The 15,039-nt window shown below is 43.4% G+C and overlaps 1 protein-coding gene across 1 annotated transcript in view; it reads left to right on the top strand.

The window, feature by feature from the left end:
• Positions 1-15,039, top strand: part of SCAPER (S-phase cyclin A associated protein in the ER) — a 134,963-nt gene extending 119,924 nt beyond the window's left edge. Inside the window, exons 30-32 of the mRNA XM_072345196.1 lie at positions 10,564-10,755; positions 13,159-13,210; positions 14,693-15,039. Coding sequence (XP_072201297.1) covers positions 10,564-10,755; positions 13,159-13,210; positions 14,693-14,787 — 339 coding nt within the window. The 3' untranslated portion in view covers positions 14,788-15,039. The remainder of the gene's footprint in view (positions 1-10,563; positions 10,756-13,158; positions 13,211-14,692) is intronic.

Raw genomic sequence — 15,039 nt, 5'->3', positions numbered from 1 at the left:
CGGCACGTGAACTTCTGTTTACGATAGCAATAGACAGCCCTTGTTTTGCAGGACGGGGAGCTCGGCTCTGGTAGGCGCCTGCAGAGCGAGCCACGACTTGGGTTCACTTTGGTGGCCACCCCTTCATCTATTAGCATCCGAAACGGGTCCCCTGGTGCTGAGGGTAGGGCTGGACAACCCAACTGTCATAAGAGTAATGTCCAATCTCAGGATAAACCCATCGCACCGCGCTGCAGGACTACAGCTGCTAATTAAAATGTTCTTGTTAATTAAAAATATCCTATCCCATTACACTTTTATTCCCTTTCTTCGGTTTAATTATTGCAATGACTATAATTAGCATGCGCTGTCAGCTCATTTCATTTACATATTATATTGGATAATTGAATGTGGTCCCGTAATTAAATTAACATGAATGACAGATGATTTGGCTGCTTTTACATCGCTGTACTGGGAATAGAAATCTTTCCATATGCGTTGCACTTAGCAAATATTTTTCATTTGAAAAGTCATCGCAAATCAGATCCTCTGACTCGGGACCTCGTCTGGCAGGCTCTGAAGGAAGTTGCATTGTTTGCAACGCTCGATGGTGCAACTGATTTAAATATTTAAATAAGAAGAGCATTTTTTCTTCTTTATTTTTCTTTTCCTGTTTGGCAGACGATGCATTTGTAGAGTGCTCCGGCAGAATCTCACTGGCTTCTGGCACCCGTGTGGAACAGGACTTCATGCTTAGGAACTGCTGAACTGAAAATAGGTGTTTTTAGTACATTGCCGAATGCAACTCTTGTGTCAGAGAGCTCAGCCGAGGTGTCTGCAGCTTTACTGTTTTTATGTTATTCGTAGATACGGTTAAGAGCTTCTACTGATAACCAATGCAATTGGAGAGGGCAAAAAAAAGAGAAGATATGCAAACCATATGTCTTTGAGGAAGGGATTTCATCCCGGAAAGTTTGTCTTGCAATTGCATTAGTTTAACTAATTTATTTGTCTGTCCTTCCAAACCTTTTATCTCTAGACAGCTGTGCCCATAGGAACAGTACATGACTCTTATTGTGAATTTGGGAATAATTGAAATGTTAATATTGAATAAGCTTGGAAAGCAGAAGGTACACACAGATTGAATTCAGTAGTTGTTCACTCAAGGGGAATTTATCCGTATTGTACAGCCACGGAGAGTGTGGTGTAGAGCCTATTTCAGCCATGCCATCTTGCTTCACTTAGAGGCATAAGGAACAATGAGGTTATGGGGTATCTGGGGAAAGGAATTTCTCCTGTCTTAAATACATGTAATGCCACAAAGTAATGTCACAGGTATATATATAATGTTCAAAGGAACAGAGTTGTATGGAAGGCGCAGTTTGGAAACATTCATGGAGTTTATTGCTCATTTGCATCACAAAGAAAACCCAATAAGAGGTCCCCAAAAGTGCTTCTTACAGGGAGTCTTAATTCTTTTTTATTTTAAATGACTGATTTATCGTTACATTTTCTAACTTTTTAGCATTTCTTTTCTGTTACAAATATTATTTCCGTCCTAAAACAGCAGCGTTTTATTCCTTGTTAAGGAGGGTGTGTATGGACTCAAAGCTAATTAACACATCACATATATATATGAGATATGCTGTAAGTGTGGCTACAAGTGCTGCCAGGTTGTAAGGGACGCTTACAGAATGCCTTCAGTTTACAAACTGCCATCTTTAGGGAAATTACTCTGTGCAACTGACAGTGTTTGCTTTCACTGAGTTTCAGTGTGTGGCCGGTTTGCTCGAGTGTTAGCATGAAGGAGTAGTTTTAAAACGCAGAGATCACAAACTTGGGAACTGGCAAAAAACTGGGAAACTTAGAACAGTTTATAAAAATACTGTTCAGAGATTCCACGGGAGCTGTTTACTGGCTGCCATCATTTAACTTCCATTATTTGTGTTCTTTGGGGGCTGTGCTGGGACTGGAATGATTTTAATCTGGTACATGGGGTTTCTAAAAGTAGAGCAGGAGAGAAGGTGCAGGAATTGGTAGTTACTGTGTAGTAAATGGCCGTACTTGAAAGTGAATTGTAAGGAAGTATTTTTAGAGGTATGGAACTCATGTTGAAGACGAGTCTTTCCAAAAAGAAAAAATAAGCTCTTGAAAACTTTGAGTTTGGATTAAAAATAATAATAATAATAATAATGATACTTTGTGGAATAGCTGATTTCAGTGAGAAATTCATGTGAAGTTGTAGCCTGGACTGTCATTTAGGTAGGAGCACTGCAGCTTGTGAGCAATAAAAACCCTGAGGATTAAACTCAGCATCTTAAAATGCAGTAAATTAAACAACTCAGTAACATGTGCTTTTTTTCCTATCAATCTTACGCAGTCAGCCCACATCAATTCACTTAAGTGATGTTTTCAGAAAAGCTGGCATTCCTCACGAGGCAGAGAGAAGTGGAAATGCCTCTTGGGTGATTTGTCAGACACCTCCGCTGTTATTTGAGCTTCCTGATAAACAACAATCTTTTTCAGAGCAATCGATGGCAACGCAAATAAAACACGAGACGAGCACAGGGGGCTGAATATTTCACACTTGGTGTTTTAACTGTATTTCTATTGCTCCAAAGTGCATCTCGTACTTCTTTTTTGGTTTTGTGTTTTGAGAGGCCGTAGGGAAGGAAATGAAATATGAGCAAATGCTTAAAATGAAATCGGTCGTATTTAGTTTCAGTTTGTAATGGCTGATTCCAGTAGGAGCGGGAGAGCGCGTACGGGAGTTGGTGGGAGAAACGAAAGCAGTTGGACCCATCTTACTCTCTCATTTTAAACTGCAAAAAAGCAAAGAATAAACAGCATCATTAACAGGAGTACTCCCACAGCCTTAAAGCACAGCCCATAACTAAAGCTTCAAGATGGAGAGGCCTGGAGCGAGCGACTGTCCCATGTCACAGCCTCTGACGACCTACGTGCCAATCTTGGGTCAGGAAGAGAAAGAGCTTGGTGATCTCAGCTTACTCCCCAGTGGACTTTTGTCCACGTCAGAAACACACCGCAGAGTTTGGCACAGCTCTGTGTAATAAGCAGTTTCTTCTCAGCAGAGACCTAGGCCTGGTATATTTTGGCTTTGGCCGGTGGAGATACACTGGCAGCGATGGCTGCACGGGCTTGCACAATGCTTGCCCTTTGCTCTGCCTCTTTCTAACCAAGCGTGCCTGTCTCTCCTTTCCATGGAAATTAAATTTCACACCAAAACTTAACACAAAGTCTGAAGTCTGCAGATCTTTAATCAGGCCTTGCAAACTATTGTCTTTTTTGCTCCATGTGTGAAGGAACTCCCTGTTCTTCTCCCATTGACTGTAAGCTTTCTAAGTCTCTGCAGACCCCCAGTGACTGTGCCCCACGCAGAGGACATAGGCCTGCTCTCTATTCACAGCTTTGGGCTCCAGCAGCTGACAATTGCTGCTTTAAGGGAGGGGGGAGCCTGCAAGAGACCCAGAGAAGTTTCAGAAACCTATGTCATCGTATTTAGTTCAATTGAGTATCACTTGATTGAAGTGATGCTGAAATTTAAAGAAAAAAAATGCATTAAGTCTTGCGTAAGTGTATGCTATGGAAAATCTGGCCTGTCTTCCTCTGCTCTTAGTTATGGGTAAATTGTAGCACATTTTTTGTGACAGATGAGAACGTTTTCTTGCTCTTTGAAGCTTTTTCTCAGCCAGCTCAGCATGTCGAATGGCACGATGCGTTTCACAGTCCTTAATGTCGATTGGGTATTTATACAAAGCCTCTGCATTTATCGTGAAAGCCAAAAAGCAAGATGTACTGGTAATAAAAATCTAAAGACTGCATTTGCAAGTAGGCTTTTGGAGCGTGACAGAAGAGGCTTGTTGCTTTTGAACAGAGAGAATGCTCAGAGAGAGTGTTTTAAGCTGTAATATTTTATTTACTCCTCCTGGCGATTCTTACCCAGCTAGTTCTGCTTTCAAGGATGATGGCAGAAAGCTCTTTGAGTATTCATGTTGAACTTCTTTCAGCGGAAGTCCAGTTCTCTCTAGGCTTTAAATCAAGAATTCTTCATTCACATCAGTGGAGTTCCAGCTGTAAGGGTGGACCAGGCTCTGAGCACCTGATGGAGCTGTGGGTGTCCCTGTTCATTGCAGGTGAGTTGGACCAAATGGCCTTTAAAGGTCCCTTCCAACTGAAACAGTTGTATGATTCTAAATGAGTAAATTAAGCAGGATTGCAAGGGCCAGTTCTGACCATTTCAATGTTCAGAATCATGTTTCAGGATCTGAGACACAGAGTCACAGAATGGCCTGAGTTGAAAAGACCCACAGTGCTCATCCAGTTCCAACCCCCTGCTGTGTGCAGGGTCACCAACCAGCAGCCCAGGCTGCCCAGAGCCACATCCAGCCTGGCCTTGAATGCCTGCAGGGATGGGGCATCCACAGCCTCCTTGGGCAACCTATTCTATAGTGCATCACCACCCTCTGGGTGAAAAACTTCCCCCTTATATCTATCTAAGCTAAACACGTCATGGTAACTTTAAGCTTACATAATAAATGTCTTGCTTAGTAGATTTGATGCATAATAATAAGCTCGTCTAATAAAATAAAATAAAAAGATTAGTCCAACACTTAAACATGTAAATCTACTGTTAGGGTAATTTAGAAACCATGATCCATTTTCTGGAAAGTAATGATACCCTGGAATTTAGCAAGGTACTTAATACATGTTTAACACTAAGCATGATTGCACCCTCATGGGTAAATGTTTTTATGTCAGTATGTTAAATGCTAAAATGCTGTTGTTTTTAGAGTTAAGCTTTTCCTTACTCCTCTTTCTGGTTCAGGTGTTTGGTTACTTGTTCATCCTGCAGCCTGAGCATGTGCTAAATGACCAAGCAGCCTCAATGCACATTAGAATTGTTTCCATTCTCCTCTCAGCACATTGTAATGGAGCTGATCTTTTACAAGATCAGTTTAATATCATTTGCTTCTTGCTGAATTTAATAGCTGTGTACTTTGCTATCTTTTATCTAAGGTGCCCTATTGTTATTTTGAGTGGCATTTTTTCAGGAATTTTACACCTTTTCACTTTTTCCCCCAAGCAATGCTGCTGATAAATTTTATTGCATTTTTAAATGCATAATTGTGCCTATATTTGCCATTGTCCGAGCTGAAATGCTTACGTGGTTTTGGGTGATTACGTGAAAACCAATGGAAGGACACTGCTCCTAGTATGGTTTGTAGGGAGAAAAGCATTAATTCTGACCTCCGTTATCTGCTGAACTTCTCTCTGAAAGCTTTTGTGTGATGCTAAGAAAATAAACATTGACATTTTTCAGATAGACCAAATTCTTATTTTAAAATCTGAGCGTAACATTTCGGCACGTTATTTTTGCGTAGAAATGGTGCTCAGTCTCCTGATAAAAGATGTCAGAAGGAATTTAGAACATTCGTTGCGCAGAGCCCGGCCAATAGTGGAGTTTGCAAAATGGAAAGAAAAGAGCTTGACCTTAAAACAGAAGAAGAGTCTAAGTGGTGACATATTCCACTGATTGAATGCTGGCAGTATGGGATCTGTTTATATAGGAGCAAAGAAATAATGCAGATCTAACTTTGAAGAGAAACTCCGGACTACTAATATAAGGATTTATTTCTTTTACCAAGTTATAAATAACCTTACATCAAACAAAAGCCTTTAACCGTTTGATGTATTCTGTGTAGTTACAAAGAATAGACGCACGGCGTTTCAGTTCCAGTTCAATAACATTTAGTTGTTTGTACGAATTAGAATTGACTTTGATATAAATGATAAATAGGGAAGAAACATTAGTAGTTCCCATACCAACAGTAGAGTTTGAAGAGTCAAATGTTTACAATGGCCGTGTCCAAGTTTGGAGAGGTGGATGGTAAAGGACTGGGGAAACACCAGGAGTGCCCCTCAGAGAGCTGTTAGCTCTGACGTCCACATTGCTCTCAGAAAATTGCATCTGAAGATGAAATAGGTTGCAGCAGAGTACAGCAGTCAAGCGGAAGCACACGTGTTAGTGCTTTGCTTCATAAAACCCCGACGTTTTATTGAGAAGGATCTATTTCTAGAAGTGTAATTCAGCTTTCAGTTACAATGGCTGTATTTGTTACTCAGCAGCTACGGAATACACCTTTTCACGAGCAGTTTTTCTTTCTGAGAGCTGAGAAAGGTTTCACTTCAGGAAGTTTGAAGCTTGACAAAGCTGAGATCCAAGCACGTTTTCCTGTTTCCAGTTCATGTGTTGGTGTGACAATTTTGTCTCACTTTCCATTTGAAGTAAGAACTGCAACCTTTAGCGCTTGGTCCAATTACTAAACAACGTCAGCAACCTCAGAGGAAATTGGATAGATGGGAAATGCTCCTGCAGATTTTAGACGTGCTCTGCAGATCAGCTGATGATGCCTCATGGCTTTTCAAAGGTATGGGCAGTTCTCAGTAAATCAAACCTGAAACCATCAGTAGAACTCAACAAAATACTGCTCCAAACTTCACACCTCTGCTCTGCGGTAATCCTGGGCTGACCTTGGGGAGCAAAGAAAAAACCCCAAAAACCCAAACTTCACAGGGCAAGTTGATTGAATGACTGGCTCTTGAAAAATGAGTCACGTGTGTCTAAACTTACATGTCCAATCAGGCTGTTAGAGGTCTGAAGGAGCACGTGAATCAGCGGTTTGCCTTGATTTGGGTGACGTTTGCTCAGTATTTTTTACATGCAGTCATTCTTGCAACTTTCTAAGTGACGTTTGAGATTCCTCTGAGAAAACGTTGATTGTTACCTACCAGGTGTTTATGAACTTAATTACCAAAGTATGGTTCCAAAGAGCAGAGGGCTCTTATTTTAACGTTGTTGTACAATTAGCCATTGATGTGGTAAGGTTTGACTAATTTGACGTGTAGCTGCTGGCGCCTAACAATCAGTAAAGCAGAATCCTGGTAGTTAGGAAGGTTTACAGCACAGCTTTGAACAGTGTTCATACGTATGCGTGTAAGTAGCTGTGTCTTTTGCTCAGAGCAAAAGGAATGAAGGGAAAGGTTGATTCAGATGCGTGTTTTATGTGCTGTGTGTGGTACACAGGGTTGTGAGGTGTCCACTAAAATGCCTTTCTCTTGGTAGCAGTTGTGCAAGCGTTGTTGCAGTGCGTGCAAACAGTTATCTCCTGTCCTTGTGAGCAAGGAAGGGAGCAGCAGAATTCAGACTCTCATTCTCTGGGATCTGTGGGAAGTTCATTTTGGGTCTCTGGAGCTTCCCAGAAAAAGAGAGAGCTGCACATTCCTTCCACTACCTGGGGAAAGTCAAATCGAAGTTATTTAGGCCCTTGTGGTTTATTAGTTCTGTAGCAAACTTGTCAGTGCTGTGAAGGTCTGCTTTGCAAGGTGCCAGGAAGCAAGGGGAGGCGGCTGGACCTGTTCTGGTGTGCATACAAAGAAGGACAGTAGGATCCAGGATGGGTCAGCCTTGTAGCAGTCACCTTGGGTGTGTAGCCAGAAGCCTTATTGCAGTGGCAGGGTAAGCCTGATTTCCCAGCAGAATGATGAGTTCCCTTCACAACTTTATTGCGTCCCCAGTGCTACAAGGAGCTTTTAATTTTTTGATGGATTGTCCTTTTTTATTGCTCGAGTGCTGTGTGGCATATTGCTGGCTTTTGTCACTGTAGCCTGTTTTGAAAGACTGACTTTTATACTGCCTCAAACTTTCACAGCTAGAAGAATCGCAGCTAATGGGTAAGCAATGTACTGCATAGTCAATATTGGTCTAAATAAACTTGAGGGAAAGAAAGGTGGATTTTGTGTAGGCATCAGGAATCATTCTTTCCAGAGATATTAGCTTCCATGGATCAGGGAAGTCATTGCACTTGAGGGGCAAATGGGAGCAGGGGGGCTGCCTGCTAGGGAAAGGGTGAGCACCTGCTAACAAAGTTGGATGTTAGAGTGGTATACATTGTGCAGCCTTCCTAGCAGCTTATGCAGTGGAGAAGCTGTTTGAGTTCTGCCCAGGAGAGCTCCTCATTTTCATCAGGCTTCTACGTTGAAAGTAGGGTGTGCTACTTAAGCAAAGCTCAGGCAAAAGCAATACTGTGGTATGCACATCTTAATTTTAACAAGAGGCAACATTTTAAATACAGAACACAGCATCACGGAGTTGCCTGCTCTGAGGAACAATAAAAAGCACATAGCTATTAGCAATTTGATAGAGAGGTCTCGATTCAGAAAAGCAAAATGGCAAGCAAATATTAATGGGATCCGGGCACCTATCTGAAGTTGGGCAGGTGCTGAAATGCTTGGCTGTACAGAAACGCAGAGATTTAATTAGGATCTTGTTACGCCTGACAGGCATATCTGACTTTCAGGCTGGAGAGGGAGCACCAAGAAAAGCTAATTCTAGGATTCCAGCACGTGGCGTGTGTTCCTGTGCCGCCTTTCAGTAAGCAGTTTGTATCTCGTATTGGAGCACTTTATGAGTATTCCAGGCCTGCAAAACTCCCTGCGATCATTCAGCAAGGAGACAGAAGTCACTGTTTAAAAATAGAGAGGAGTCTTTTTCAACTGTAAAGAAGTCATAGATGAGGAGTTGACTTGTTTTCTTTATTGGTCATCTGCTAAGTGGAGTTCTGGGCTGCAATTTCTGCTCTGTTGGAGGCTTGTGTGTCTGCAGGTTTGTTTCCAGACAGGAGTTGTTTCATGACTGTCCGTACTGTAGTGTATCAGGTTTAGTAACTGCATTAATACAATGAGCTGAACTCATTAAATTGATTCCAGATGTGATTAAAACAAGGAGCAGTTCCCAAATAGAACTTTCCTATCTTCAGTATCAACAACGTTGTAGTTAAGAAGCTGGGGAAAACAACACAGAAGTGGTGATGTTGTGTCCATATACACAAATTACCTGTGGCGTTTTTAGAGTGGGTGAGGGGGGTGAAGTGAGAAAGGAAAAGAGCTCAGAACTGCTTGTCCTGTTCAGCAAGTCCAGCGGGCAGCAACAAAGAAACGGGTTTCCCTTACTCTGTCCTCCTTCACAACTTGTAGCTATTGGAGTAAAACTGTGAGTGATTAAAAGGGCTTTTCTGATTGGAGGATTTGCTGTAGAGAAACCTAGAGTGAATAATTAATAATAATAATAAATGTATTATAGCAGTAAATATAGGATCCCAGCAGTAATCACCAGGAATGGTAGCCAGCAGTTAAGTGTAGCATCATCCAAATGCTTCGGTGGTGGGCTGCTAGATGCTTTCCTCAAAAGAGCAATGCTTAATCGTCACATATTTGTCTGCCTCTTAAAAATTCCTCCCGGCTTTAAGGTCATTAAGACATTTCTACCAGTATTTTGAAAGGTTCTCAGTGTATTTTAGGCTGGTGAACTGCAAGAACGCAAACGATGACTTTGTTGATCTTGTTTTTAAACTGAACTGCATTATCGACTCAGTGTGTTCTTAAGGTATTGTTAAAAGTGCTTTGAAAACTTGTAAATCCCTGTAATTTATGTCCCTGTGGTCTCGACTGCTGCTTTCTGTCCTTCTGGTTTTAATTTGAACGCAGTCTTGTCTGGGTGTGTACCTGTAAAATTGTGTTTTTCCAAGTACAATTTACAGTCGTGACCCTAAGTTTTACAGTGTTCAGCCCTATAGGAGCTTCCTCCTATGCTGAAAAGCCAACTTTGGGTCAGGCAGCTCTTTCATATTATAATTGTCTAATCGAGGTTCCTTGGAACAGATCCGATTCTGACATTTTGTAGCGTATCACAAAGGCTGTATGAGAATATCAAGTAAATGGGAAAGGCTCCTTTGCGAGAGAGCAGTATAGCATAGCCTGATTTCTTCAGATGTACACAGTTGTAAACTTAGCCTGCTTCATGACAACAGTCCCATTTATCTAAACAATTCTCCTTTTAGAGTCAATGGCACTGATAGAAACTGAGATAAGAAATACAGATGGGAGGGTCTTTCAGAGTCTCCACTGAAACTCGGTTGCTGTGCAGCTTACAATCACCTTTTCTTTTCAGTGCCTGAGAATGCATAGCAGACATCCGCGATGAAACAGAGTCCTCTCTGGCTGCCAGAGAGCACTTGGGTAAAGGATGAGCGAGCTGCATGTGGGTTTTTACAGTCCCGGTGATCTCGGATCTTGCTCTTGCCTTTTTTTTTCCTTTTTAATTGAAATAAAGACACGCTTACTGTGTTTAAATGGCTGCAGTTGGGAGAGTTGTTTTGCACTTCTAACTTATAGCAGTCCCTTTGCTTTCATTCTTTGTCTTAAGTGAAAGCATCGTAATCCTCAGATTAATCTGTTTCTAGAGTTTTTTTTATCATCTTTTTCTGGTAATAGAGGCAAAAGCAGTTTACAGCCTTAATTCTCAGTGTCCCTCTGCAGTAGATACAATACTCGCACACTAAAACAGGAGCTATTTGGGCTAAATGTTCTAAGATTTATTATTAGTATTTACTAAAATGTTTTCTTCTCATCCGTGCTCATATTTCCAGCATGACTTGAGCACTCTGGTTGATCCACATGAAGACCAGCTCGAGCACACGTCCTCACTCTGTTACGTTTGTCTTTCAGATCATCGTACAGTCTGGCCGTCACCCCACCGTGCTGCAGAAGCTGTGCCAGCTGCCTTTCCAGTATTTCAGCGATCCTCGGTTAATCAAAGTGCTCTTCCCTTCGCTAATAGCTGCTTGTTACAATAACCCTCAGAACAAGCTCATTCTGGAGCAGGAGATGAGCTGTGTGCTCCTCGCCACGTTCATTCAGGTAGCAGTGCTGTGCAGCAGCGCTCGCAGGATGACTGCGGCCCTTTTTCTCACCTTTGCTGTGTGCATGGAAATTATTTGCCTTACATAAAGCAAGTAAACAGCACTGAAGTACTTTAACATTCTGTGCAGCTCTTTTCAAACCACAGATTATGCCTGTACTTGAGATATCTTATAACACTGAAAGGTTACCCGAGCAGTTCAGGTTCTCGCTGTCGCGTGCAGAATCCTGCTTTCACTGAAGTTATTGGTGTGCCTGAAAGGTGCGATGTGGATCATGCCATTACAAGGCAATCCTTAAGATACTTCACTTCTTTTTAAACTACTGCATGTGCAGTGTATTTGAAATCTGTATATTAATCTGTTTACGTCTAAATGTACGGCTGTACGCTGCACACAGCAGATTTACAGAGAGCAGAACTGCCATGTATATATTCGATGCAGAAGGCACACAACATATGTTACCGGTCTAATCGTGCAGTCTTTATTTCTGACAGTAAGCCACTGAGGTTGTTACAAATACTGCTTTGAATAAGGCTTTACAGCAGCTTTCTTCCCTTTGTGTCAGCCTATGTGCTGTGCCGTACTTAACAAGTTTATTTCATGCTTTCTATATATTTTACTGTCTGTCTTTAAACAAGTAAATGCTGTTTTCATCAACGCTACCACAAAATGACGCGCTTTGGTCACCTGGAAGTTCCTGTTGTTGGTACAGAAACGGTCCTGCAGCTCTCTCCTAATGCCTTACAGCCAGTCCTGAGGCAGGCTGCACCAATTGAGGTGAAAGGACATGAGAACTAAATATTTACTGCAAGTCTCAGCGTAACTCCTGAGTTACGGAGCTTCTGAGCGCGGCTGCTTTCCATTCTTTGAACACTCAAATAGCAGCAGCTTAAGGAAGAAAGAAACTTCAGAGCTTATGGAGCTTCTGTTGAAATACGAAGCCATAATTCATGCCGCACCTTGACTTTTTATATGGACACATTTTAATATGGGAGCTACAGATTGCACGGTAGAAGCTGCGGTGGCAAAAAAGTAGCTTCAGCAGTATGAGTAAAGGCAGCAAGCTGGATTTGTGCTCCAACTTAAAAACATAAAGAAGAGTGAGGGAAGAGTCCCCCCCCAATTGAAGAATTAAGTTTATTTACCTTGATTTCTTTTCTCTAATAGAAACTGTGGCATTTAAATCTATACTAGCTGCAGCAAAGCATACTTCCAAGGTCATTTCTAATTAGGACTGTACTTCTACCTCGGATGCCAAGTCCTCAGGCTTTCAGAAGAGGAGTTGCATTAATATATAAAAGATCTGTCTGTGTGTGTGCCATCTTAGTGCCGTGTTATTGCTGACCTCCCTGCTACTTCACTGTTACACCCCTTTGAAAATCAAACCCCAGATGTTGAACGTGCACAGAGAGCAGTTTTGATGTGCACGGAGCGCTGATAGCCGCGCACGCAGCAGAGCCCTGCCCATCTGCTTTGGTCTCAGCCCGCTGCTGCGTTGTCAGGCAAATCCCTCACTCCCTTCCGTGGAAGTTTTGGTAAAGTCTGCAAAATATTTCCCTGGGACCAGAAAATGAGATTCTTCCTGTGCCAGGGAATGCAAAAAGCAGCCCTGTTTATGTAAGAGTTTGGTGGTGTGTACAAATATAACACTTAAATATAGTGTGTTAAATGTGTGCAGCATCCATCAAAGGAAAATGATTGCTGGATTTTACAGCTATCGGCGTTGCACCTCCCTGCCGGCAGATCTGTTTGCATCCCCTGAAGGTTGCATCATCCTTTCTCTTGCTTCTGCCTCTGGATACGCTGGAAAAAAATAGTCAGAAATAGCCAAGATCTGTTCAGTTGTGTCTCGTGTCAAACAGCCCCAGCCCTGCTTAGGGAGAGCACGAACAAAAGGCGCTGCTCGGAGCGCTCCGTCCTGGAGCAGCCCGTGGGAGCAAAGCTGACCGTGCTCCCCAGAGCCGATCACAGCCAGGGGAGAACTTTGCCTGCTCTAAGGGAGGGATGGGGATGTCGGGCTGCGGGGTGGAACTGGGTCGGTCAGCAATGGAGGGAGAGCGTGTTTGGAATCCACAGAATACATCCAGAAGGCGCTGTCGTAAAGAAATACGGCCGTAGTCGTTGTCTCAAATGGGAAACAGTGAGAAATAATGATTTCTGAGGAAGGTAATAAAGCTGCTTTTTCTCTGTTGTAAATTAAAATATATATTTAAAATGGGGTAAAATCCGCCCCGTGTCACAGAATGTGAGTGCCGGCAGTGTTGTGTTACAAGGCACAGCACACCAAGCGCGCTGTTAGTGTGCAGATTCATAAGGCAGGGGTATTCTCAGACTTGGCAAAATGGTTTTAATTCCTCAGATGCGAGATCTGAAAATCTGATGCTCTTTTTCTTTCCCACAGGACTTTGCCCAGAGCTCAGGCCAAACGGATAGTCTGTTATCTCAGCAGAGGGGTATGTCTGCATTGAATGTAACAGAGGACAACTGGGTAACCAAGTATCCGCGCGTTATGTTTTGCTGTGATTTAGGTATTTTCTCCATCTGCATCACCATAAAAAGCAACGCAGTAAATGGCAAAATGATTTTCCCAGTCTCGGGACCTGAAAGTTACAGACTTCCAGTCTTTGCTCCCAGTATCAGGAATCCGGGCTGTTAATCTTTATTAAACACTTTGTGGTGTTCTGTCCTAAAACGTGATACTGTACGTGCGCGTATTTAATTAGCTGTCACAAAGGCTGCTTTCAAAAGTCTTAGGTTACAGCAGCCGTGCAGCCATCCCAATGCACCCGAGGAGCCAGAAGTGAGTAAAATACCGTCCTGTAATTGTTGCACAAAGTTCCTCGGTCTGCGCGAGAGTTGCATTATTTTCTCAGTTGTAATTACTGCATAAAACACAGCAAACCCCACCTACGCTGGCCGGTTGGAAGGCGCTCAGCTAAGGCAGCTCTTGCTTGTTGAACAGAGGGGGAGCTCAGGCCAAACGGAGGCCTGAGCAGTTCTAGCTCTAAGTCATAAACTTTGTAAAAATACATTGCAAAACGCAGATCACGGGTAGGTATGGGATGATTCTACTGTCAGCATTCTCCCTTCTGCTCCTCCTGCAACGGCTGCGAAACGAACTTTGCAGAATGACTGCATTTGCATGAGAATCTGCTGGAGAAACAGCTACAGCCCAGGCGGGAACTGCTTTTTATTTTCATTATTCAAACGGAATGAGCTTCTAAACTAAGATGACTACGTGGTGACATGAGAGTGTGATTTCCGAACGTTCCCCAGATGCAAAAAGCAGAGATAATTATAGCAGCACAGCCAGGATTATTTTTATCTATTTTGTCATGACAGCGTGAAGGGCAGCTTACCCCCAAAATGCAAATGGAAGCAACAATGCTGCTTATAAACAGGAGGGGGAACGGCTCTGTGTAAGGGTGGGCAGTGATAGGACAAGGGGAATGGTTTTAAACTGAGACAGGGGAGGTTTAGGTTGGATCTTAAGAGGTTTTTCTCACAGAGGGTGGTGATGCACTGAACAGGTTGCCCAAGGAGGCTGTGGGTGCCCCATCCCTGCAGGCGTTCAAGGCCAGGCTGGATGTGGCTCTGGGCAGCCCGGGCTGCTGGTTGGTTGCACACAGCAGGGGGTTGGAGCTGGATGAGTCCTTTTCAACCCAGGCCATTCTGTGATTAAAAGGGAACTTGGGAGTTCTCCGTTCCATGGGTGGGGGTGTGTGTGCGGCCTGCTGTCCTCAGAAAGCTGTGGGTCTGGGGGCTGGGGAGCAGCTGCTGAGCAGGAGGCACTGACACTGTGGGCTCAGAGCCCCGTGCTCACCTCCCTGCGAGGACATGACGTGTCCAGAGTTGTGCCGCCTGTTGATGGTTGTTTTATTGCCATCTTGCCCAAGAGGGAACGAGTGTGTAATTTTACCTTCTGTCTCCCACAGAGAAGCGTGTCGGCGCTCAGGACTACCTGGAGCTGTGCAACCGCTTCCCCCGCCAGTGCTGGGAGGAGGCCCGGCAGTTCTTCCTGCGGCGCTGAGGGCCGCGCCGACACGGCAGCACTGCGGCTGTAGATGGGTGTAATTTGCACTATTTCTATCCCCATGTTCTGTAGATACTTTCAAGTTGTGTTTTGTAATTTTGATAACGGGACTTAATTTCAGTCGTGCGTCCCAACATCCCGGGGCCTTCCTGCCCTGCGGTGTCTGGTGTTGGTGCTGCGGAGCTGCTGAGGGGAGACTGCGAGCAGAACTGCCTTCTGTACATCTGTAATAAAGTAACTTATTCTGTC

This window comes from Excalfactoria chinensis, chromosome 10 (assembly GCF_039878825.1).
Source record: "Excalfactoria chinensis isolate bCotChi1 chromosome 10, bCotChi1.hap2, whole genome shotgun sequence".
In the NCBI taxonomy this organism is placed as follows: Eukaryota; Metazoa; Chordata; class Aves; order Galliformes; family Phasianidae; genus Excalfactoria; species Excalfactoria chinensis.
The sequence above is the reverse complement of the archived record's forward strand: the minus strand, read 5'-3'. Positions and strand labels throughout refer to the sequence as shown.